Source organism: Trichoplax adhaerens, genomic scaffold (genome assembly GCF_000150275.1).
Source record: "Trichoplax adhaerens TRIADscaffold_2 genomic scaffold, whole genome shotgun sequence".
NCBI classification, from domain to species: domain Eukaryota; kingdom Metazoa; phylum Placozoa; class Uniplacotomia; order Trichoplacea; family Trichoplacidae; genus Trichoplax; species Trichoplax adhaerens.
In genome coordinates this window covers 7,420,182-7,445,592 of record NW_002060944.1, presented here as the reverse complement: position 1 = coordinate 7,445,592, position 25,411 = coordinate 7,420,182, and the positions used below count along the sequence as shown (strand labels likewise).

The window sequence follows — 25,411 nt, the reverse complement described above, 5'->3', positions numbered from 1 at the left end:
ATTACTATGAGTAGCTAAGATTGATCGTTATAGCCAGGAATTAAACGAAGATCTTGATGAGATAACAGTATAGCGCCATAACGTGTGCATATTAATTCGTGTCTCAAATCAAGTACTATATATTGGCAGATTTACGACTGACTGTATACTTGTTTTACTCTAGTTTAATAAGGCGAGTGATATAACATAAATTTTGGAATTGGCAGTCTTCCAAAAATAGTTGGTAGAGTACTTTGTCGCTTATTATTAGTTGGTTATTTGCTACACCATATTATACTTTGTAATATATAATACACGCTTACACACGATTGAGTCATCCACTTCAGCTGGTATCTAGAAAATATGAATCCTCCAACGCAAATTAAAGAAGGCGAATACACGGTTAAAATCTATAGCTTGGTAAGTATATCATATATTAATCATATTAGATATACGCTAATGAGAAGTTATTTCTTGAACTAACGACCGTAATTGTGATTTACCAATTTATCAGCGATTCAAAAGTTCAGTTAATAAAAAATTTTCCCTAAAAAGGGTTTAATTTTGAATGAATAAATTCTAGAGATGTCAATCTTATCCTTTACTTACCCATGATAGAAGGGATTTCCACTCGGAATTTTTTGATAGTACAAATAATCTTAAACTACGATATAGAAACTTACGCCTTTCGATATAATTTATTATATGAACCATGCCTTATTAAGCGTATCTCAATTAGGCCCTTACAAGAGAAGTACTTACTTTCATGTTTCAAATTGAATCAGCCCACTGTTAGATCCTAACGGAAAGAATTTAGTAAAAACCTTATCCTTCCTATCGACTATCTATAATTCAATAGACTTATAATATTAAGCAGATTTAATGAAATACATAGATGAAGAGCGATGAAACCAACTCTTAAAATGAAAATGATACCGTTACTGTCAACATATAAAATATCAGATTGTTATTCGCATGTATTTCTGTAGGAAATTATAACGATATCGCCAACATAATACAAATAAGGGTTAATGATAATATATTACGAAATCTTTAAAGTTATTGTTACATTCATGGATTAAATTGCGTCTAAAGACGCTAAGTGAATTAAGTAATTCTAAAATTATTTTGTACTTATGATATCAATTAAAAATCATATCTAACTTAGATACGAGATCAAAAATATCATGAAGCGATCGAAATTCTATCAAGTGAATTAGAAAATCATCCTAAATCTCGTGCTGCACTTTCAATTCTAGCATACTGCCATTATTACCTACAAGATTTTGCTGCTGCAGCAGATTGGTAAGAATTGCAAATAAAATATCATCTAATCGGCTAATCAAATGATTCATGCAAGACTCCGCTAGCCATAAACACTAATATTTCTCGTTTAATTCATGTCTAATTATAATAGTTATAAACAATTGGTGCAAATACAACCCGATAACGTGGAGTACAGAGTAAATTATGCACAGGTTAGAGTAAAATATATTCACTTGCATTTAGCATATAAAATTGATACACTTAAAGTAATGCTGAGTAATAACATTATCACCATAGTCATTATATAAAGCCAATATGTTTGCTGAAGCAACAAAGGCAACTTTTAGTATTCCTACGAATACTGAAACCCAATCAAAGGTATGAGATATAAGTACACAGAGCTGTAGTCATTTCTTCACTTTGTCATACTGTATGTGATATCATTTTACATGAATCAATAAAAGCATGCAATTAGTGTATCATAATATATTTTTTGTTGTATTTATTGCTTCTACAGATTTTGAAATTACAATCTGCAATCAAATTCGGTGAACAAGACTATTCTGGTTCAAAAGTGAGATCATAAACATATTTTTGAATATCGTCTTTTAAACTAGTACGGTAGCTTACATGATAGTTTATATTATATGCAGGCATTAATAGATCAGTGTACGAGCGATGATGTAGACGTTGAAATTAACAATGGATGTCTTCTTTTCATGGTATGTTTTGCGATTTCTAAATGACATATGCCTAATATACGAAAGTAACTTAACCAAGACTACTTGATATTCTTTAACTTACTAGGAGGACCGCTACGAAGAAGCTTGTCGGCGATTTCTAACGGCGCAGCAAATGATTGGCTTCCAAGCAGGTAGCTTAAGTCACAAATGTGTTAGAACGTATAGTAATGTAGTATTAAATAGATTAATAGTCTTGTCTTAGCTTATTATATCTTGTAAATTTTTAAATGACATGTCTGCAAAACATTTTTCTTAGAAAATTATTAATATTATTGGTATTAACTTTAGGATTATCGTACAATATCGCTTTGTGCTATTACCACATGAAACAATTTGCCCCATCTCTTAAGAACATTGCCGATATTATTGAACGTGGTATTAGAGAACATCCAGGTTAGATTAGAATCATCAAGTATTTGCTATTCGAAGTATTGCTTTAAGGGTAAATGTACTTACATACGTGTATGTGAAAATTTTACAGAACTTAGTGTTGGTATGACAACTGAAGGAATCGAAGTACGAAGTGTAGGAAATACTCTGGTAAGATCATTCTTATAAATTATCTGATATATGACCCTGAAATTGAAAAAATTTAAAGCGATAACGTTGCATTTCTAATATCCAGGTATTACATGAAACTGCTTTAATCGAAGCTTTTAATCTTAAGGCTGCAATTGAACATCAACTAAAGAACTGTAAGTATATAATAACTTTACTTTGTGTATGTTAGATAGGTGATAATTACGTAATTGATGCTGTCTATTGTACGTAAGATGATGCTGCTATGGATGCCTTAACTGATATGCCTCCAAGATCTGAAGAGGTACGTTTTAAGCTTTCTATAACATGAGCAGTACATCCAATTTTGTTGTGGAAAGTGAGTAAAAATTTACGATCCCATTCGAATCTTTTATTAGGAATTAGATCCTGTAACTTTACATAATCAAGCCTTAATTAATTTTGATGCCAATCCAACATCGGTAAAAGGATAAAGAAACCTTAAGTTATGCATTGATCGAATTATACGCTAGCGTGTACCGTAATCTAATGATATATTTAACTGACACAGATTCCTCATCTTCTTGCTTGTTTATGATTTAATAAATCTTGATCAACTGTTATTAGGGATTCGAAAAACTGCAATTTTTACTCCAGCAAAATCCGTTTCCACCTGGTAATATTCATTATCTTGTTATTACTATTATTCTTTTTTATCAAATAAATTTACTATTATACTTGATTAATAACAGAGACATTTGGAAACCTACTACTACTATATTGCAAATATGAGGTAAATTGATATCACAGATTAAACATTTTGACAAAAGTTCACTTTTGTTATCATGATACTAAGGTACTATAAGTTGTTATAGCGTATTAATAGGAGTTTTTAATCTACCAATTTTTCATGTTATAGTACTTTGATTTAGCTGCTGATGTGCTTGCTGAAAATGCCCACCTAACCTTTAAATATCTTTCACAAGTTAGTAAATTCTCCTTTATTACTGTGAAATATAGCATGAAGGTTCTTTTTATAGTTTTTCCTTCTATTATATTTTCTATCTCTTTAATTCCACCTCTGATTTCTTTTAAATATTTCTTCGAATCTACAGTACCTCTATGGATTTCTGGATGCTCTTATTACACAACAGACATCTCCTGAAGAGGTTATCTATTGCAGTAGTTATAATATAAACTTTCTGTTATCTTTAATTGACAAAATATTGATCATTGCAGGCATATCGTAAATTTGATGATATAGCATCTAAGCATACTGATGCGTTAAGGAAGCTTACAAAACAGGTAATGAAAAAAGTATAAAGTATAAATACTTTAGACGTATACATTTACGCTTATTGCCGCTTTATAAATACCATAGGTACAGGAGTCCAGACAAAATCACGATGATGAAGCTGTTAAAAGAGCTGTTAATGAATATGATGAAGCATTAGAGAGGTTTGATAAATAATTAATTGTTTTTCCTTAAGTCTTTAATGAACGAAGTTGTAATAAAGTATCGTTCTATAACTGAGCAATTTTAGTCATGTTATAATCTGCTTCTCGATTTACAGGTATATCCCAGTGCTTATGGCGCAAGCCAAAATATACTGGGACAGAGAAAATTATGCTCAAGTTGAAAAGATATTTCGAAAATCAGTGGAATTTTGCAATGAACATGATACTTGGAAGTTAAATGTTGCCCATGTTTTATTCATGCAGGTTGATAATATAGATCTATTTCTTAGATCGAATTTATTCATATATGTAGTTGTCCATCGTAGTTGTTAGCAAAACCATGAAACCGTTATAAATAGCTGTTAGTGTTGTGCCAATAAGATTTGTTAAGGATAAGGTATTAGCAGTGAAAGTATAGTTATTATGTGGGATACTATTGCCAAAATAATCTATTTATCAGAACCATGGTCATCTTTATTATAGCCTTAATCGAGAACTTATAGAAACTCTTTAAAATTATTTTGTTAAAATTTAGGAAAGCAAATACAAAGAAGGCATCAGTTTTTATGAACCCATAGTGAAGAAAAATTATCAACACGTAAGTAGTAAACGAGGGAATATTGTAAAAATTTAGACATTATTCGTAATAAAATCATATATACAACGTATAATAAGCTACTTGAAGTGTACTGATGATACTTATGATTGTATGTTAATTTCATGTATTATCTTTTTATACTAGATATTGAATATAAGTGCCATAGTTCTGGCAAATCTTTGTGTGTCTTACATTATGACCAGTCAAAATGAAGAGGTATTTTGAGCAGCAATATAGATCAATAGCATACTATTTGATTCAATTTATGTATTGAGCATTCCTTCGCATTTCTTAGGCTGAAGAATTAATGCGAAAAATTGAAAAAGAGGAGGTATACTTTAGATTCCTTTAGTGTTTCTTATTTTAACTTACAACAAGTATTTCGCTTCGATGTAATCAGTCCGTACTGTATGATTATCGTTCAAAATGATAGGAACAAGTTTCTTACACCGATCCAGAAAAGAAGATATTCCACTTATGTATTGTTAATTTAGTTATTGGGTAAATCTAATTGAATACCAATCAGAATTTGTAGCAATGCTACTTCCTAGCTTATTTCACCATGTCTAGCTTGAATCAACTTTAGCTATGGCTTATTAACTAAATACGTACATGTGTATATATTGATCATTAGAACATTATACTGCGCAAAAGGGAATTACGAATTTGGAATATCTCGCGTTATGAAAAGCTTGGAGCCATATAATAAAAAGGTAGGCTATTATCATCATTGCATGGAAGTAGTGCAAAGTGTTAAGAAGCAGCGTATACTATACTACAGTAGGACACGTTCAATAGCAGCTTCGGACAATTTATATTAACATAGAATTCTTTTTGTAGCTCGGTACCGACACTTGGTTTTATGCTAAACGTTGCTTTTGCTCTTTATTAGAAAATATGGTGAGTACTCAAGCATACTTAATTATACTCTACGTGTACTGTACTTTGCACTAATTTTGATTCTTCTGAAAGGCGAAACATATGATCCTCGTCAGAGATAGTGTCTTGCAAGAAATTATTCAGTTTTTTGAACATTGTGAAGGTACTTGTGACAAAAATTCATGGAAAAGATTCTCTTTTTCAAATTTAATTCTAGAATCATTCTTTACTGTAGTATATTGACTAATAATGAATCAAGTCGTACTACAGTACGTATTAAATTAAGAAATCTCGTCATTTCTAGTTATCAGCTTTAATTTAATGAATTCAGAAATTTTGTTATTTCTAGTTATCAGTACCAATTAATTTAGTAATTTTTGAGTGATAGAGTGTACCTATACTGTATGATCTGATAATTAAGCTGCACTGTCTTCTACGTTAGGGGATTTTCGTATTTCTAGTTACCAGCTCTAATGTATTTCTAATTATTCAGTGACAGAATGGATATATAATTTGCTTATATTATTCGTTGTTCTAGCCTATGGTAAAACTATACCAAGTATCATTGAACAACCACTACAAAGTACGGTAATCCAACCTGGTACGAGGACCGTAGCTTTCGAAGCTCGCTATATGAAGAGTTTATTCCTAAAATTTGTTTAAGATGATTAAGTCAAATATTTGTAGTTATTATTATGGCGATTGTTCATGGCACATACCTATTTCATCGAATGTTCTGACTCATACTTCTATAAACTTCAGATGATTTATTTATTACTCTCAAGGCAAATTATTGCTTGATGCTTGTTTTAAATGATGTCAATTCAAAAGCTATTCCTAGTTGCCTGACGCTAACGTACCAACGTTTATGATTCAAGTATCCTAGACCGCAACTTTCGCCGTCTAAATTTAGAATTGATCAAGTTATTACTTTTCTTTGTGACTATGCTGTGTATCTGTCATGACATATCGATCGCTAACATAGCTATAGTCTTCAATGAGTATCCTATTATAGAATTAAATCTGTTGTTCAAAATACTGTAAATGAACTGCATAGCCTTCTTTTGGCTATGTACTTTATGAAACAATAAAGATTCTTTCCACATGGTAGATACTAATTCTTGGAAATTTCATTGCGTTTCTAATAGCGCAGTCTTTTAATTTTGCCTGGTTCCCGCAGTAACCCCAAGTAAGAAATCATCCTTTCCTTTATTACGATGATAATTTATTTTTACAAGGAGTCGATGTATCACACTTCAAGTTCCGGGCTCGGCTATATTGTAGAATGAGATCTCTTTGCACATGATGTTCATTTTTGAAATTTTTCTTCCGTTTCTACTAGCATAGCCTTTTATTTTCCTAGCTCCGGTAGAGATCCCTAATAAGAAATTCTCCTTTCCCTTACAATATACAGCATAATTATTATTGAAACAGCAACTAGCTATTAATATAGTAATATCTTTATAGAAATAATGGGTCCATGTATCTCATTGAAAGTTCTGGGCTCGGCTATAATAGCGTAGGCCTTTTAACTTCTCCTACCTCTTGCAGGTATCCGGTATCCTCAATACTAATTTCCCCTAGCTCGTGCAGTGGTCGCCAATAAGAAAAACATTCTCCTTTCCCTTCTAGTAGAGTATATAAAATCATTACAGTATTACAGAAATAATCCCTAGCTATTACTATGGTAATATCTTTGTAGAATTGAATATTTTCATGCATCTCCTATGAAGTTTGGGGTTCGGTGTAGCCTATTCATTTTCCCCTCGCTGCTGCAGGGATTCCCCATAAGAAATTATCCTTATTCTTTGAAATACTGAAACAACCGCTAGCTATTAATATAGTCATTTCTTTCTACAGTAGAATTCAATTATCTAAATTATAGAGGAAAGTCTGGCTGAGACTGCGTAGATGGACCACGTGTGCGAATCTTCTATTTTAATAAATTTGGGCTAATTTTGTCTTTTATCTTAACAATTGATAAAATTTGATCTTCTATTTTAATAATTTTCCCTTCTTTGAAATACTGAAACAACGGCTAGCTATACTGTAGTCATTTCTTTCTACACTAGAATTCAATTATCCTTATTCCTTGAAATACTGAAACAACCGCTAGCTATTAATATAGTCATTTCTTTCTACAGTAGAATTCAAGGTCCATGCTGGGTAGAATGAGCTTTGCTCTTAAGGGTACAGTGATGTATCTGATAACTACATTCTACCTTCGAGACTGCATTAGCACGCTAATATTAATTTTGGGAAGCCCATTCCTGAAGAAAGAGTCTGCATTCTGCAGAAATACACAATCCAGTCTTTACTTCAGTTAAAGTCTTCTTAGACGAAGCCGTAGTACAGTACTATTTTAAAGACTTGTAAGACGAAGCCATAGTACATTACTGTTTTAAAGACTTGTAAGACGAAGGCGTAGCACAGTACTGATTTAAAGACTTGTTAGACGAAGCCGTAGTACAGTACCATTTTAAAGACTTGTAAGACGAAGCCTTAGTACAGTACAGTACTGTTTTAAAGACTTGTAAGACGAAGCCTTAGTACAGTATTGTTAGTCTCCGAAGTTGGTCCCTGGTGACAATGAGTAACAACAGTAAACGTCGAGCAGACGGTATGACGTTAATTAAACGTTCATCGACCGTACAGTGTACAGTGTACAGTCAGTGTACTGTAGAGTACTGTACACTGTACAGTACAGTAGTGTACAGTACATACTTGTAATAGAGAAAAACTACCATACAGTACTGTGCAGTATACAGTACTGTACAGTGCAGTGCAATGTTTTAGTCCTGCCTACAGTATAGTACCGTAATTTACAGCAGTCTGTACTGTAGTCCACATTGACGCGGCTGGTTGTCCTTGTGGTACTGTCTAGTACTATAACAAGAATGACGGCATCTCTATAGGGCACAGTATATAAAGTAAACTCATGTTTGAGTGGTTTGAAATAGAAAAGTGTTTTGGCTTTTTTTTGCCCTTTTTTGACCGCTCAACTGCCATACCAGTACCGTACCACTACCGCAGTTCAGTAATAAGTGTATATACAATTGGGTCGTCAAGTTCAGACGGTTAAAAACATTGCTTTGACCGCCATTTTTTCGCATTTGCACCTTTTTTTTCCTTGACTCCCTTTCTTGTCTTGAACGTTTATTACCGCATCGAAAGTAAATTAAATCATTTCAATATGGCAACAGAGAAGATTGATATGTCTTTAGACGATATTATTAAGAAGTCTGGTGGCCGTGGTCGCGGACGTGGCCGAGGCAGAGGCAGAGGAGGCAGAGGCGGAAGAGGCCGAGGCACCATGTCAGGACGTGGACGTGGTGGCAACATGACGGGGCGAAATCGACAACGAATGACGCCGTTCTCTCGTGTACGTATTGGAAAGAAAGACATCTTCGTACTACTTCAGTACATCATTGCTGAAGATATTAATCTTTCAAATTAAAACTAATCTAACTAAAATATGCCCCAAATTGTATGATTGACGGGCAATCCATATGCAACTAGACACGATGAAAATCATTCTATAGCACCACTTGCTTTTACAACGCATACACCAAATTTGCAGCATTTTTTTCTTTTTTTCGCTGAGCAAGCAATTCTTCTACAACTGTTATTCTCTGTAGTCAAGAACTTTACCCGATAAATGGGACCACGATATGTATAAAGGCGGTGGACTTGGCCCAAATCGAATCAGCACAAGCAGCAAGTTATTGATTTCAAATTTGGATTACGGTGTTTCTGATAATGATATTAAGGTTAGGATGAGACAGGACGATAGTGGCGTTTCCTAACTCAATTTCTTAATAGGCAATCATGATACTCGTGCAATGCGTACTTAACAAAAAAAACTAGCGTCGTCACTGTCTGCCGTATACCAAAACATGATGTTGTATACGGCATTTCCGTAGTAGATATTCGAGCATTCGCTCTGAATGGCAGGTTGTTTTTTTTACAATCATGCTCTACTTCACGCCGGTAGAAGTACTCAAAAGCATAAACGTGTGCTTCTTACTACGTATGTACGCTACTACTGTACAATGTTGTACTAAATTAAGCCTTAAGACAAAGGCATATCTAGAGGAATAACTAGCTGATGGCACAAAGTCGTTTATCATATTTTGGCCAAATCACTGGCTGATTACTCATTATCGCCGCTCGCCGTTAGAAGGGATGGTTCGGCTCTTCCCTGGTCTTAGGTGTATAATTCAATATTTCTACTTCATTATTAGGAACTCTTTAGTGAATTTGGTAACTTGAAAAAAGGTTCCGTTCACTACGACCGCTCGGGGAGATCACTAGGAACTGCTGAGGTCATTTTTGATCGGAAAGAAGGGGCTGTTGCTGCCTTAAAAAAATACAACAACATACCATTGGACGGTCGGTCATAACTTGTTTCGTAGAAAATACTTTGAATCAAGTATCGTATATCGTCTAACTGGGCTTCAATTGAAAAACAATGTAGGAAGGCCAATGAAAATTCAATTAGTTAATGAGGCTGTGTCAACTAGAGGAACTACTGGACGCGTGGGAAATAACAGAAGTAACAACTTTAACAGGTAAATTTATCTGTTCAGCTAAAAACCTTTCCAAATACTATTGTGCCTTTTGAGTGATTCCATCATGATAGTGTTACGCACTTGCAGATAACACTTTCAGTTCGTAGTTCGTATGGCTTTTAATGACAGTTACAATATAGTGCTCCACACTAGTCCAAGTTGTTTTAATGTGTATCAACTGAAACATATTGATCATCAATCCAACTCGATGCTCTATAATTAATAGTAGAGGAGGTAATGCCGGCCGACGAGGACGCGGTGGCGTCTTTAGACGTGGTCGAGGTGGAGGCCGAGGCCGCGGTAGAGGAAGAGGAGGAAGCAGACAAAAGCCTGTCTCAGCGACGGATCTGGATGCGCAATTGGATGCATATAAATCAGGAGTAAGTGATACGATATTTATTTATTTTAAAATGCGATTTCCTCAATTGATTGTTTTCCTTGATCTTATTACAATGCAGGAACAAATGGAAGTGGACTAAAAAATTAAGCTTCTTCTGTTGTAATAACTACTAGTATTTATCCGATGTTTCTTATTGCGAAAATGTGATTAAAACCATCCTACTTTTAGCAAACTAGCTAGACCTATGTTAAAAGTGTTAGAAAATACTCTAGTTATTAGAAAATTGTATTTTATGATTGGAAATCTATTTCTAGTTCCTTTCGCTCGAGTTGACAGTGCAGTAATACTTGTAGTGCTCTATACTTTGCAGTAAATTTTTTTCCCAGCGTGATCAATTTGACTACGGTAATTAAAACATTATCTTACGTAATGATGCTGTGCTCGACTAATGCGAATCACTGTACTGTATTCACCTTTGGTACGTTTGGATTGAAGGGCTATCCGCAACGCGGTGTATTATAAATTAAAAAAATCAACTTTTCTCACTTTTTATTTGGTACTTTGATACACACCATTTGATCTGTTTTTGGCGAAAATGGTTTACTTCTGTGGTCTGTGTTACGAATAGCAAAAATGCAAAGAGAGATACTGTAGCATTTTTAGGAGGATACAAATACATTACTAAGCCATTAAGATAATAATTCACTCTTCCTATAGCTATACCTAGACGGTCAACAAGATTGAAGTGATAGCCTGATCTAATATTGTTGGGTTGTACAATTAATGAATGAATGATCACTTCTAAATTTGCATATGATGGTGTCGTGGCTTGGTGCCATTTCCTGTAATGAATGATTGTAGCTATTTCATTCGTTGTCATAATAAAAAGCAAGATACTGTAAGGCTATTACAGTGTATCTTTTTTGAAAATTGTGGCTGTAATGCGTTGAGTTTCAAACAAATCGATACAAAAAGTGTAGAAAACGAGTAGTTTCCGTTACTTTGGACAGTATGTAGAAATTTCGATTGACTCCGCAATATCTCATCTTAATGCATATATGTAGTTTCTGTGGCTTTCAATTGGCCATACCACATATAATATGGCATGTTTGGCTGAAAGTTAAAATCTTGCGGATGAAAGTAGTAAAGGTAACTTTGTACTGTAGCAGACAAGGCTAATAAGAATCAATCAAACGACTACAAAAATTGTGTAGAATCAAATGAAGGGCAACTTTAATACATCAGGAAGAACGCAACTTTACAGTGGCACAGTCATAAAACGACTGCTTGAAAATTTGACAATACAAACAAGAAGTACAAATGTATCTCGCATCACTGTACTATTTGGAATTGTGGAATTCATAACAGAAATATTGTTACTTTTGCCATCAATTCTGCATCAAAACATGAAGAAGCAGATGACAGGGATGACTACAGTGTTGTGATACTAAAGCTAGTAAAAAGCATTCCATTTTCATGTTTTCATAAAGCTATCATAGACATGAATCGCATGATCGCGCCGGAGGCAATACTGTACATAGGTAGATTTCTCGGCAGATAAGTTAAACAATCTTGTAGAACAAATTAACGACTTCTAGAGCGATCACGGTTGCGTCTACGATACCGCGGACTACGACTACGAGAACGCCGAGATCGGCCAACTGGACTTCTCCTACGAGGTGAATGCGATCTGGATTTACGAGGTGATGCTCGACGCCGAGGAGAGCGGGACCTAGATCGACGAGGTGATCCTCTCCGACGAGGAGAATATGACCTAGATCTTCTACGATAACGTGGAGAGTGATTCCTTCTTGCTGGGCGGAAACGTTGAGGTGGAGAACGTCGTGGTTTTCGCTCTTTAACAGTCATTGGTAATACCAGAGCAACAGTGACAGCCTGTCCATCAATTTGTCCACCATTCATGTACTTTATAGCATTTTCTGCAGATTTACCATTTTCAAATTCTATATAAGCAAAACCTCTTGGTAACCCATTGGCGCGATCCGTGGGTACGTCGACGTTTTTAACTTTACCGTAATTGGAAAAGATTTCTTGTACATGATCTTTGGTTGCATTTCGTGTTAATCTACCGAGGTGAATTTTGCATTGTTCAGGTTGTGGAGATGGACTACGTTTCCTTGGTGACCGACTACGACGTTTGGGAGATTTCTCTTTCTGATCACGGTATCGATCAGCCGGAGAGCGATTTCTTCGCCGACGATAGCTTGACCGACTGGCGCTACTACTTGAGTAGCTGGAGCTGCTACTGCTAGCGGAATTGCTACGACTAGACGAAGATGAATAACTGCACCAAGATGAAGATCAAGCACGTCCAATTAGGCAAAAAAATGAGGTAAAATAAGAAGGGAAAAGTAGTAAAAGTAGGATGTTACCTGCCAGATGTACTGTATGAACCACTGCTACTGCTACCACTGCTGCTGCTACTGTCTGTGGAATGACTGCGACGTTTACTTTTGGACGAATTCTTTGCCTTGTCAGCTTTCTTCTTGGAATCCTTGTCTTCGCTAGAATTGACAAATAATAATAGCATTTATGATAGTGTCATGGCAAGTTGACTTTAAAAAATGATGACATAAGAAAGTGCAAAAGCACCATCAATGCATTCAATCCACAAGGAGGATAAAATTCAATACGATGACTATCGATAAGCGTCAGATGGCAATAGTCAACTTACCTTTCAGGTTGGGTAGACATTTTTCTTTTCTGTCGAGCGTCCCCGTTAGAGCCTTCGTCAGTGCAGTTGGCTGTTACAGTCCATAGGGTCGCTCGCTGTAGTCACTACTCTTGCGCATGACCACTTTGGTATGATACGATGGGTGTCGATCGTGGGGAAGTGAAACCATTGACAGGTGAAGCAATGTTTGGAGCGCTCTATCAAGACACTGCACTGCTGCCAAGGACTAGTGTAGTGTATAGTACTGAACTGCACTGTACTGTGCACACAGTAGATGCTTTGGTATGATACGATGGGTGTCGATCGTGGGGAAGTGAACCATTGACAGGTGAAGCAATGTTTGGAACGCTCTATCAAGACACAGCGCTGCTGCCAAGGACAAGCGGTGTACTATACTGTACTGTACAGTACTCTACTGTACTCTACTCAGTATACGGTACTCTACTGTACTGTACTGTCCACACAGTAGAAGCGAGCTACAGTACATGTCTACTGTACTTACTACTGTGACATTACAGTACAGTACTGTACTGTGCTGCACTGTACTGTACTGTAGTACTGTACTAGGGTCCATGGTACAGTACAATGTACTGTACCCGACTCTACAGTACTGTCTGTACAGTACAGACTCTCACAGTTGCATGCTACTGGACGCTATTTTCAAAGCCTGACTGCCCGCACATGCGGATTTTCCATAACTGTACAAGTGAGTTGATACGAGTCAGGGCCAGGGCATGGACTTTTCAAAGAAAGAGGAAACTCTTTTAAAGTCCCTGGCTTCTTACTGATGCAATACTGCATGAATACACTTCATGCAATAGTGGCGTAAGCCGCTGACCCGACTTTGCCCATGCTCCATTGGAACACCTTTTAGACAAGTCGGAGTGCAAAACCAGGTAAAACGGTGCGCGGCTAGATGGCTTTCCCGGGCTGGAGAGTACAGTACTGAGTACTGTAGCAGGGGCTTCAAGTACTGTACTGTACAGTACTGTACAGTAATGTAGTAACCTTTTAGGCGTCACGTTTAGCCCTTGTCTTCCAGTGTCCTTGACGAAGACAAAAATACAGGATTTGACTGAAGTCTTTATGGTAGTCCTGAAAAAAGTTCGCCGTGTGGACGGATCTTATTCTACTGTACAGTACTGTACTGTACACTGTACAGTACAGTACAGTAGAAGTTAGACAGTCGGACTGCAAAACCAAGTAAAACGGTGCTTCCCGTGCTGGCGACTACAGTACCGAGTACTGTAGCAACGACTTCACGTACTGTACATTGTAGAGTACTGGACGAAACCCTCTTCCGCCAGGACAGTGGACAGACTGACAGAGTCCTCGCGACCAGGGTAACACTAGTCTACACATACGCCTTGACGTCCTGTATGCGTACAGTAGATGCGCCCTCAATCTGTAGTATCAGGCAAGATTGAATCGTCACGACAGGGGCTTAGCGTTTCTCCAACCGATTTGAAGTCATCATCTAGATCGGAAGCAATCTGTAGCCATCCGACATTCTATTTTACTTTACTATTGATATTATTAACACTATTTAATCAATCATGTCTATGGCAGCGCCTTCCTTGGCATTTGATGAATATGGGCGACCTTTCATTATTATGAAAGATCAAGAGCGGCGTAAGAGATTGAGTGGTTTAGCTGCTCAAAAGGTAAATGCAGTAAACTGTCTTTTTGTACCATCATTCAAAGTAAATCACCAGCAATCAACTCAGATTAGAGTTATTCAAGTAGAAAATGAGCTTTATTTCAGTCAGGGAATAACATCTTGACATCTTAATTCATGTCATAGTTCACGTTTTATTCTTACTGTATAATAAGAAGTCTACAAGTACCCTCAAGTTTTGCACCTTGACAACGAGGTCAATCAAGCGTCAATCATCATGGATTACTAATGGAATTTATGTCGTTCCTTTTTAGACACATATCCTTGCTGCTCGAACTATAGCCAACACGTTGAAATCATCTTTAGGCCCTAAAGGTAAAAATGATCCATTTATAATTGTTTCTACATGCCATCTAAAGTCATCATCACTCAACATGTCAATATCTTGGTCTGTTGTATGATATCTGTAGGAATGGACAAGATCATGGTTAGTCCTGATGGTGACGTAACGGTTACCAACGATGGTGCAACCATTTTGTCCATGATGACTATAGAGCATCAAATTGCTAAATTAATGGTTGATTTATCGAAATCACAAGATGAAGAGATTGGTGATGGTACCACAGGTGTAGTAGGTATGGATGATATCGATTATTTCATCATGGTAACGCTGTCTTGTCTTGATCCATTGAAATACACGTGTACTACTAACTAAGCAATACTCGTATCATCCAGTCTATCCCTAAATTGTCTTCTCTGTATTCGGATTTTGCAGTTTTAGCTGGTGCATTGTTAGAGCAAGCTGAAATATTACTAGAGAAGGGAATTCATCCTATTCGTGTTGCTGATGGCTTTGAAATAGCATCTGAAATTGCACTCAAGAATCTAGATGCAATCAGTGACGACTTTCCCATTACTGCCAATAATCGTGAACGTCTAATAGAAACAGCAATGACATCTTTAGGATCGAAAATGTGAGTTGAATCCTATTATTTGTTTTCAAATACCTTGCTCTGTCAAGTGTTGTATTGCTCGTATACATATCAGTATTCAAACTACAATACATTGATTTTACAAGCGATCGAGTTGGTCAATTTTTATCTTATGCGCTTATAAAAGCATCTGACAGGCAATGTTGTAATCATTTTATTTAGAGTCAATCGTTGTCTCCGCCAATTTGCTGAAATGGCAGTTGATGCCGTTCTGAACGTAGCAGATTTTAAAACAAAAGATGTCAATTTCGAATTGATCAAAGTCGACGGAAAAGTTGGTGGTAAATTAGACGATAGTAGACTTGTGAAAGGCGTCGTAATTGACAAAGATTTTAGCCATCCACAAATGCCCAAGGTAAGCATGGAAATCGTCAATACGTTGATTGAATTGTTTACTGTTATAGCAGTAGGGTAAAGATGCATGAAACAGGATTCCTTTATGATAACTTTTGTCGTATCATCGAGGCCAGACATCATGCAATATCAATAAATGACTGAAAACGATTGCTATCTGTAATATTTATCGGATTACAGCACTGATGCAGTCATATATGAATATAAACTATTGTAATAACTACCAGCGTCTTTTCAATATTGTAATGATTATGAACCTCGTATATCGTACAAGTGATCCTATTTGCATCATATTCACATCAATTCACTATAATTAATAGATTGTAAGAGACGCCAAGATTGCAATCTTAACCTGTCCTTTTGAGCCTCCAAAACCGAAAACAAAACATCATTTAGATGTAACTTCAGTACAAGATTATAAAGATCTTCGAAAGTATGAAATGGAAAAGTTTGAAGAAATGATAGCTGATGTCAAAAAAGCCGGTGCTAACGTAGCTATTTGTCAGTGGGGATTTGATGATGAAGCTAATCATTTGTTGTTACAAAATAATTTACCTGCGGTCAGATGGGTTGGTGGGCCTGAGATCGAGGTATAGTAGCGATAATAGCTAACCTGATTAACGTACTGCGCTATTCTATTTCATACCGTTAAGAATAGCTATCCTAAAAGAATGACTTCAATCTTGTTGTCTAGCTGATTGCAATTGCTACAGGTGGTCGTATCGTACCAAGATTTAGCGAATTGAGCGAGAGTAAACTAGGAAAAGCAGGCGTTATCAAGGAACTATCGTTTGGAACCACAAAGGAAAAAATGCTAGTGGTGGAAGAGTGTCTTAACAGTAAAGCTGTGACAATATTTATTCGAGGCGGCAATAAAATGGTATATGAAAATATTTCAACCATTTCTCTGAAGAAATTGATTATTCTAATCAAGATTTATCTACCTTTTTAAATGTCTTATTAGATTATTGAAGAAGCTAAAAGAAGTATCCACGATGCTTTATGTGTTATTCGTAACCTGGTTCGAGATAGTCACATTGTGTATGGTGGAGGTGCTGCAGAAATATCTTGTGCTATTGCCGTTAGTAACGAAGCAGAAAAGGTAATATTGAAGAAGGAGCTACAATTAGATATACTCGCGCTATAGAGTCTTTTAGTGATAATAATTATAAATTACAGAAAGGATTTCTTGCGGTAGTGCATTATGACTTAACTTGTACTTTATCTTTGTTACACACTTGTAGATATCAACGATAGAACAGTATGCTATGAGAGGTTTCGCCGATGCTTTAGAAGCCATTCCGATGGCTTTAGCTGAAAATTCCGGTTTACATCCGATTATGAATCTTGCTGAAGTAAAATCGAGGCAGGTGTCTGAGAAAAATCCTTATCTTGGAATCGATTGTATGCGAAACAGCACCAACGGTACGTTAGGTGTATAGTACTGTACAAAGCATTTCTTTTCTTCATAAGTCGGACAAGCTATTCTTGTAACTTTATCACCTATTCCCTTTACGTCTACATGTCCGCTTGTATGTTAGTTCCTTTAATTGATTATCCTGCAAAAACGTTACAGCCATCTAATGCAGCATAACTTATATATCTTTTTATAGATATGAAAAAGCAACATGTTATAGAAACATTGCTTGCAAAAAAGAAACAAATTAGTTTGGCTACTCAGCTGGTACGAATGATATTGAAGATCGATGATATTCGAGTAATTGAAGAAAATTATGCATAAACAATTTCTTTTTTGATGTTTGACCGTAAATGTGGTCGATAGTCTTGTTTAATTTCTTTATTATTATTATATCAATTTCCTTTATTAATATTATAAAAGGTAAAAATGACAAATTTTTTTTGACTTCTTCAAATGAATCATAATGTACACGAACATTTTACTATTATGGTATTTTCTTAAGTGTAGATGAAATTGTAAAAGTAAATACCTGATGCAAAATAAAATTTGATCTAAAATACTGTTTATTTGGACTTCGAATTGATTTAACCGAGTTACTGAAGTTGTTTTAAGAACATCAATTTTGAAATTGTACAAAGTTGTTTAGTTAGGATAATTATGCACCAGCCTTGTTTCTGATAGTGGCACGTCTCTTATTTATTTGTTAGTACGCTTCAAAGATGATAGATTTCGAAACGTCCAGTGACGATACGTATATTGATCGGAGTAAAATTGATGATTAGCTTAGATTAGTGTTTCGAGGCTGATGTGATAAGTTACATGTACAGTTCAGCACAAATAAGGTAAGTTTTATGACATTGTTAATAATGCATTGCCGGATAAGTTTAAGTTTCAATAACGATCTCACCGTAGAAACCTTGGACTTACGGGAGTGCACTAATCTTTATAGTTTATTATTTATTTACAGTCTGATATACTTTTTACGCAACAAAAAGCCCTTGTACGTATTTTTATGTGACTATTAGTACCCCCTCTCCACAACATTAGCTATTGTGATTGTGAATCAACTATTTCTCCTATACGCATTTTAGTAAAGCATAGCCATGTAATCCCGTATCTGCACTTTTCTAACATTGTAATATTGATCTGGTTTATCTTGAAATTAATTCGTAAGTGAAATGAGATCGTTAATTAGTTGAAGCTATGTTAGGAGTGTTTATCAGTTTTGCTGCCCTTTAACATTGATTTAAGCTCACAGTTGCACAGTATTGTTAAGACTTTCTTAACTACAACTGAGTTAATGTCTTATTGACAGCAACATGACATTTAGCAACTTTAAATTGTTTAAGAACATACATTGTCTTATGACATCCTGTAAATTACTACCTTAAATATTATGTGTTGTGTATTTATTCAATATTAATACATGCGATGTTAAATAATAAATAGTATTGAAAGAACTCTTCATATAGTGTAGTGGATAGTAGAAATAGATAGGATAACCTAGGAAATAAATTTAGAAGATTAATGATCAGACTAAGGTAAGGAACGTTAGCCTCTTGCTAATCTGATAAATTTGTAGCATTTGTGTCGCTATTGTTACCAGTGGATCCATTATACTCTTCGTAAGTAGATTGCTAATAGCAAGGTACTATTATAGCAATATTTTCGCTAATAGTCTACGCAGAAAAGAATCGAGATATAAACACAGGCACATATGCATCTACATAATCTCACTACAGTAAAGCATAACTTTATCTTTAATAGATCGAAAAAGGAAACGCTTTAAACCAAGATAATATTATTAAATTAAATGGAGATTAACTATGCTTATAAGTTATAACACAGGCCGTAAACATTAGACAAGAAACTAAAAGTAATGCTGTACAATCATCGATATCTTAAAAATTTGTTTTAAGGCCTAGAAAATTATAATTCATCTTTATTTTCATTGTTTTTTTCACTGGTTAATTTTGAGTCCTTGCCAGTAGTATTTCCACCGCAGGCTTTAGAAAGTTCGAAGCAAATCTTTTGTTCAGGATCCTCAACTTTCTTCATTAATAGCATTTCGATTTCTTCCTCATATTTGTCTAGGATATAAAGGTGACAGCAATAAAAATCCATGTATTAGTTATTTAATTCTTTCCTATCCTTCTAGCCAACTAATAATTAATAGAAATTAATTATTGGATTTTAAGTTTAAGCAGCCATGTACTGTACGTACATAATGTATCTATCAATAAAAATCAAGATTACGATCTAAACTAATTTTTGAGAATCCAATCTACAATCTATGCTAGAACATTGAGTTTATGATACTAAACAAGAATATAAGAAGTGCAGAAGAATGACTAAAATTTTAAAGGATTACTGTATTTTTGAAAGTAAGGTATTGTTCCTAACGTCCTACTGTAAGAGTCAGTTCTCATTCTGTTCCCTCATCCGTAACCTATCCTTTATCATCTATCGCTAATACTCTTTAAATTTGATAAATGGAAATGCTAACCACTTACCGAGAAGGTGATTACAGACTTTTAAGTTATCAGGTGGTGGATACTCGTATTTCCTAAATAGGTCAACAGATGAACATACTTCGAAGGCTTCTACCACAGCCACATCCAGTGGTTCGGACATTTTTCTTTTATGGATAACCGCCATCATTTCTAAATCGTACGAAAAGTAAACAATAAATAATGCAATATCGATGAATCGATATAACAACATTGAAAAAAGCTAACTGCATTAATACTACAGACAACGAGAAACAATGAAATTGGGCCACTCTATTTTGTATTGAGAACCATAACTTACACAAGTATGACAGCATGTAATCCTATTTTAAAATGATGTGGTAGCCGTGTTCGTAAGAACATGGTAAACAAATTTGCCTTCATGTTGCAAGAATCGCAAATAAATGTATAGTATGCATTCCTATGAGTACGTATACTATATAGGCTGTACTGGATCCAAGAAAGTAATTGAATACTATTCAAGTACATTCGATGGGCATCTGTGGTGTCTTTTAAAGATTACCATTTCTTATTTATTTGATCTGAATTATCTACGAGTACTACGATCGATAACCAAGTTCAAATCTTTTTAGTAATTAATGCTACAGTAACAGGATCTTATTTTTAGATTTAGTCTTTTAAATTCATTTACCTTTAACCGTCGCTTTACATCCATCACAATATAATTTTGTACCTAGAAAAGAGAATAATACAGTCGTTGAGTTCCATTCTTTGTACTGTTGTATACTACTTATACAGCAAAGATATTTCAACTTTCTTGTTATTGTACAGAATGAAATGATCATGATGATGGACTAGCCCCTACTAATAGGTGATAAATAGATATTGAAGATTAGACAAGTTAACTTTCTTGGTGTGCTGTTACTATAGATGATTGATTTACAACGATGGTAAGCCAAGTAATTCGAAGTAGAAAGCAGGCATAATAGGATGTCAGTAACGATCAGGGTTGGATGCTTTAATGCATTTATTCATGACAAACAAGAACCCCTAGAAAGTAATGCAGCAACTGTAGGAAACGATGCACAGCTATAAAAATGCGTTCTCTCCGAAATGCAGCAACAACGATCTGTATGGAGAAGGAATGGTCTAGACTAGTCAGGATTATCAGTTTGCCTGCGATGTTGTCCGATATAGTACGTATGAAAGCTATAATAGATACAACATTTTGACGGTCTCTGACAGTAGAAAGCATCCGTAGCATGTTACCTTCTAGTTGGCCAAACGCTGTAGTAAATGTCAGATATGAAATGAAGATGATTAACGCAGTCCAATGGATTGCATTCATGCTTTTCTTTTTGAATGGATTGAATTATGGACGATAAATGAAGATGGAAAGTTGCAAATTTAAAATTAGCAGGTAAAAGAGAAACTCTTCCGATTCTGATATCAATGTAGTATACTGCACAGTTGTGGATACTTTTTGTTTAGTTGTTGTAATTGATCATCTCATACAATACGATTAAAAATTAATGGTGAAAGTTGAAGAGAGCCAGTGTACAGTAGAGTCAAAAAATTGCTAACTGGTTATGCCGTTAAATATGGAGAAGATGGTATATGAACTACTATAGACTACGGGTACAATACACCATCTAGTATACCAGTGGAAATTGTGTTAAGCCAATATAAGCTGGTATAAAAGCTTGCGGAAATAAAAAAGACTTTTGAATGAATTAATTAGTTCATTAATTACTGTCATTATTTGACCCAACCAACCACAGAAGGCCACGATGTTTTGGGAAAGCTGCCTCTGCTCTTTGATAGCAACGTAGTTATTCAAGATGCAACGTTAAACAGGGAAGGATAGAACAATCTTTCAGCTACAACAGTGTAGTTAGAATGAACATGATGAAGCAAGAAGGACTAGTTGAAAGAAATGGATCGAGATTACATCTGTTTCGGCGGATTAGTAACTTCTGAGATGGCCGATATTGTATTCACAGAGTATAGAAGATACGCAGTGGAAAATGTTACTACTGTCTAGAGTGTAACTTTCATTTTAAAAATTTGAATGACTGGTTAATATGAATATTTGTTGTCATAATGAAATGGATAATATTCACGGAATGGCTGCTAGACTGCCAAACTTTAATGGCTTAAACAACGCTTCCTGTCAGTTCAATTATATCTTTACTGAACTAGCATCGAATTCAGGCACTGGCTCTTATGGGAGCGGACATTGGTTGTTACGATGAAATGGATATAATTCATTGAATGGTTGCCAAACTGCCAAATTTTGATGACTCAAACAACGCTTTCTATCAGCTAAACTATATCTTTACTGAACTCCTATCGAATTCAGGCACTAGGCAATATGAGAATGGACATTGGTTGTTACAATAAAATGGATAAAATTCATCGCTACTGTACTGTCGAATTCAGCTACTGGCCAATATGAGAGTTTGACGATAAATTACAGCGTAGAACTATAGACATAGTCAAAGTTGGCCAATGCCTGAATTATTTTGGAATTCTGAGTAATTATTACCCTTATTGATATCATCTTATGCAATGGAAAATGGAGCTATGACATGATATCATTTTCTTCCATAAAATGGAAATCATTTTCCCCTATTTTTTAAATGTTAGTCATTCATTGCCTTTATTGATACGTGCATTATTCTATGTAGTGGAAATGGTACCTGCCATGATGTGACTTTCGTCTATAAAATGTGCGTTACTGTAATAAAAGTCGACATTCTTCCTCATGACAAAATGCATCAATTCCACGGGATAGCTCCTATACCGAAAAGTTTTTTTTTGTGGTACAAATAACACTTGTAGTCCATCCAATGGAGCCCAAGTTAAATGACATCTTGATAATCCAGTACTGTCATTTAGGATTTTACTAGTGGCGCTAGCGACTATCTTGAGTATTACTTTGGACAGTACTTTTACTCATTCAAACTTTTTATCATTGGATTGGCTTTCGTAGACTTTGTAGGATGATGATGTACATGAAGGTAATGACTTCATCAAATTTCGAACTTTTACCGTTCGTACATTATTCATTGGACTTCTTTTTGATAGATTAATTACTCTTCCTTAATACTCAAGTACTGAGCTATTGGATTGGCATTTACCCTCTGTCAGTTGTAGCCTAAAGGTAATAAACCTTTCATCTACAACCTTTGAACATGTCCAAAACTTTAGGGGCCAGGGTTATCGATAGTGCTTTTGCAGCAAACAGGGCTTCACATCTGCTAGAAGCTATCAGCAACCCAATCCGTTATGCTGCATGAGCAAGCCTTAAGCCATTAAGAGTGGACCATTAATCCAATAAAAAAGGCTAAATTGTTATAATGAATTATATAATAAATAATTATATAAAAATGAGCTATCTCCATGCCTACATATTTATTCCAGTGTAATTCTTTACTATCAACGCGTTGCAATGCTAGCTCATGGACCAACGCAAGGACTACGAGAAAGAGATCTAGCACAGGCGAATGGACGCCCAACATGATATCAATGCTAGAATTGTGTCCTACTGAAGGATAAATATCTTCAATGAGCTCCACAATACTGTGCTGTATACCTGCATCGTAGAAAGGGATCATGTAGGCAATCGCAAAAGTTCACAAATTACGTGTTATGATGGATTCCTGTAACAGCTAGCAGGCATTAACGCCTGCATGAGCTATGCTGTGCAGCAAAATGGTCCATCAACACAGTAGTAATGCTAACTAACATTGTTGTAGCCAATGATGGATGTTTAAAAAACATGAGCTCGATTACACGTCAGAATACTAGAAGGGGGCTATAAACGCAATAAAAAAATGTTCAAATTCTATGTTTCTCGCCAATTCTTGTGCTAGCGCGTTGCAATATTCGTTGATGAGCTCTGCAACATAGACCATCAACATCATAGGAATGCTGCAATTGTTCTAGCAAATTATAAATATCTAAAAGGAGCTGTATTGCATGCCTTTATAGTACAAGGGGCTATAAACGTAATTAAAAAATGCCATCTACTAACGCGTTGCAACTTGCAAAGTAAGTTATCCATCTTGTAACACTACGCTGCCATGGTGAAGGCAGTCATGGCTAACAACAGTCTTCTCATGCACCAACACTACTCAATTTGAGTGTCAATTATTCTTCTACATTGCTCAAGTAAGACCTCGAAGGGATCATTCTTACATGCAGCAGGACTACACAACAACTTAATGACTACTAGAGGAAAGAAAATCCACTTGCAGTAGTAGTAGAAGAAATTCAAGTGGATAAATAGCTGGAAAAAAATAAATAATCAGCGGACATCAAGTCTTTACTTACTAGTCGTTGGACATTTTTGACTACGCCTACAGAAGTATATAATAAAATGCACTGTATCGTACAGTATACAGCATCGTATTCAGTCTATCCTGTCCGTCCGGCAAAGTGCCGTAGTAGTCAAAAACTGATATTAAAGTATACAATAAGGTGCCCAAATCAGTTGACTGCGACTATTCCACCACTGCTAGCAGCACTTTCAACTTCTAAATCAAGAAAATAATTGGTTAAAGGCTGATTATTTCAGCTTTATCAACACCTTATTAGCAAGAATGATCACGCTATCGTAGGGAAATACTATTACTTTTGGTGTAGGATAGCGTCAATAGCAATGATCGGTCTGTAAAAGTCTCTATTCGACTGTGCAATCTTCCTGTTGTCAAATTTGTTGATGCAATCAATATTACACCGGTTCGTGCAAGATCGTCAATTAACATTATGGAGGAAGAATTGAAAGATAATCCAGCAGTTCTCCAATGCAATAATTGCTTCAATATTGTCGGTGATACTCTATCTGCTGTCGATTCTAACGACGACATCGAATTTATTACTCTCGATTCAGTCACCGATGCTGTCGATGTTGGCACCAAGTTAGTGACATTAAAGAGAGGCTCTCGCAAAGGTTGCTCCTATCAACGTTTAGCTTGCTATCATTGCAACACTGTTTTAGGTCGAAAATATCAATCACCATTTCAGTCAAAATCGCCAATTCAATCAAGATATGCTTTCAAACTCAATAAATTGAAAATTTATCATTTAGGCCAGTTTATATCCAAGCAAGAGACCGATGTCACGGATAATAGTGTCTCTGCAGTCAGTACAGCCAGTGATACCAACATGGAAAAGATCAGCTCCGATCTATTTAAGATGAAACATCTACTGCTTTTGCTATCCCAACGTGTCGATAGGCTAGAAGCATCTGCTGGCATACCATAGTGTTACAAGTCTCCTGCTAGAGTCCGTGCGATGGCATCCAAAAAAGGCCAACGTATCACATTTGGAAGTAAAGGAAGGACCTTGTTCCTATCATAAGCAAATGAATGTTTACATTTGGCATACTAGACATGGGCAATTGGGCATGCAAACCATGACTCTAACTTTGCCCAAGCACTTTTGCTATGGTACCGATCGCAAGTAATGCCTTTTCATTCTATTTTTTGCTTATTACTTTGAATGGTTGTTAAAATATTTACT

At 35.6% G+C, this 25,411-nt stretch overlaps 6 protein-coding genes across 6 annotated transcripts; 4 read left to right on the top strand and 2 right to left on the bottom strand.

The window, feature by feature from the left end:
• Positions 1–342: 342 nt before the first annotated feature.
• Positions 343–6,084, top strand: TRIADDRAFT_21433 (uncharacterized protein; the record flags this gene model as incomplete). The annotated part of the gene is made up of 27 exons (XM_002110074.1): positions 343–399; positions 1,148–1,284; positions 1,397–1,457; positions 1,543–1,623; positions 1,763–1,819; positions 1,899–1,967; positions 2,053–2,119; positions 2,277–2,381; positions 2,470–2,528; positions 2,614–2,683; positions 2,762–2,811; positions 2,906–2,968; positions 3,114–3,162; positions 3,239–3,279; positions 3,406–3,471; positions 3,602–3,655; positions 3,726–3,791; positions 3,868–3,944; positions 4,061–4,208; positions 4,480–4,542; positions 4,687–4,758; positions 4,838–4,873; positions 4,976–5,043; positions 5,177–5,255; positions 5,383–5,442; positions 5,515–5,584; positions 5,960–6,084. The coding sequence occupies 27 exons, from the start codon at positions 343–345 to the stop codon at positions 6,082–6,084; spliced, it is 1,950 nt and encodes a 649-aa protein (XP_002110110.1).
• A 2,530-nt stretch (positions 6,085–8,614) lies between these two features.
• On the top strand, positions 8,615–10,471 carry TRIADDRAFT_53742 (uncharacterized protein; the record flags this gene model as incomplete). Its single annotated transcript, XM_002110073.1, has 6 exons — positions 8,615–8,803; positions 9,060–9,191; positions 9,666–9,813; positions 9,899–9,992; positions 10,219–10,372; positions 10,451–10,471. 6 exons carry the CDS (start codon positions 8,615–8,617, stop codon positions 10,469–10,471), a joined length of 738 nt encoding a protein of 245 aa, XP_002110109.1.
• A 1,739-nt stretch (positions 10,472–12,210) lies between these two features.
• TRIADDRAFT_9217 (uncharacterized protein) lies at positions 12,211–12,432 on the bottom strand (the record flags this gene model as incomplete). Its single annotated transcript, XM_002109540.1, has 1 exon — positions 12,211–12,432. A coding segment is annotated over one exon (222 nt), but the record flags the coding sequence as incomplete, so codon positions are not given.
• Positions 12,433–14,566: 2,134 nt separating this feature from the next.
• Positions 14,567–17,732, top strand: TRIADDRAFT_37252 (uncharacterized protein; the record flags this gene model as incomplete). Its single annotated transcript, XM_002110072.1, has 10 exons — positions 14,567–14,691; positions 14,960–15,020; positions 15,116–15,280; positions 15,421–15,619; positions 15,800–15,992; positions 16,312–16,581; positions 16,686–16,871; positions 16,956–17,093; positions 17,236–17,416; positions 17,605–17,732. Exons 1-10 carry the CDS (start codon positions 14,584–14,586, stop codon positions 17,730–17,732), a joined length of 1,629 nt encoding a protein of 542 aa, XP_002110108.1. The 5' UTR covers positions 14,567–14,583.
• Positions 17,733–19,340: 1,608 nt separating this feature from the next.
• On the bottom strand, positions 19,341–20,069 carry TRIADDRAFT_53739 (uncharacterized protein; the record flags this gene model as incomplete). Its single annotated transcript, XM_002109539.1, has 2 exons — positions 19,341–19,501; positions 19,925–20,069. The coding sequence occupies 2 exons, from the start codon at positions 20,067–20,069 to the stop codon at positions 19,341–19,343; spliced, it is 306 nt and encodes a 101-aa protein (XP_002109575.1).
• A 3,837-nt stretch (positions 20,070–23,906) lies between these two features.
• Positions 23,907–25,153, top strand: TRIADDRAFT_53738 (uncharacterized protein; the record flags this gene model as incomplete). The annotated part of the gene is made up of 3 exons (XM_002110071.1): positions 23,907–23,938; positions 23,980–24,058; positions 24,533–25,153. The coding sequence occupies 3 exons, from the start codon at positions 23,907–23,909 to the stop codon at positions 25,151–25,153; spliced, it is 732 nt and encodes a 243-aa protein (XP_002110107.1).
• Positions 25,154–25,411: the final 258 nt, after the last annotated feature.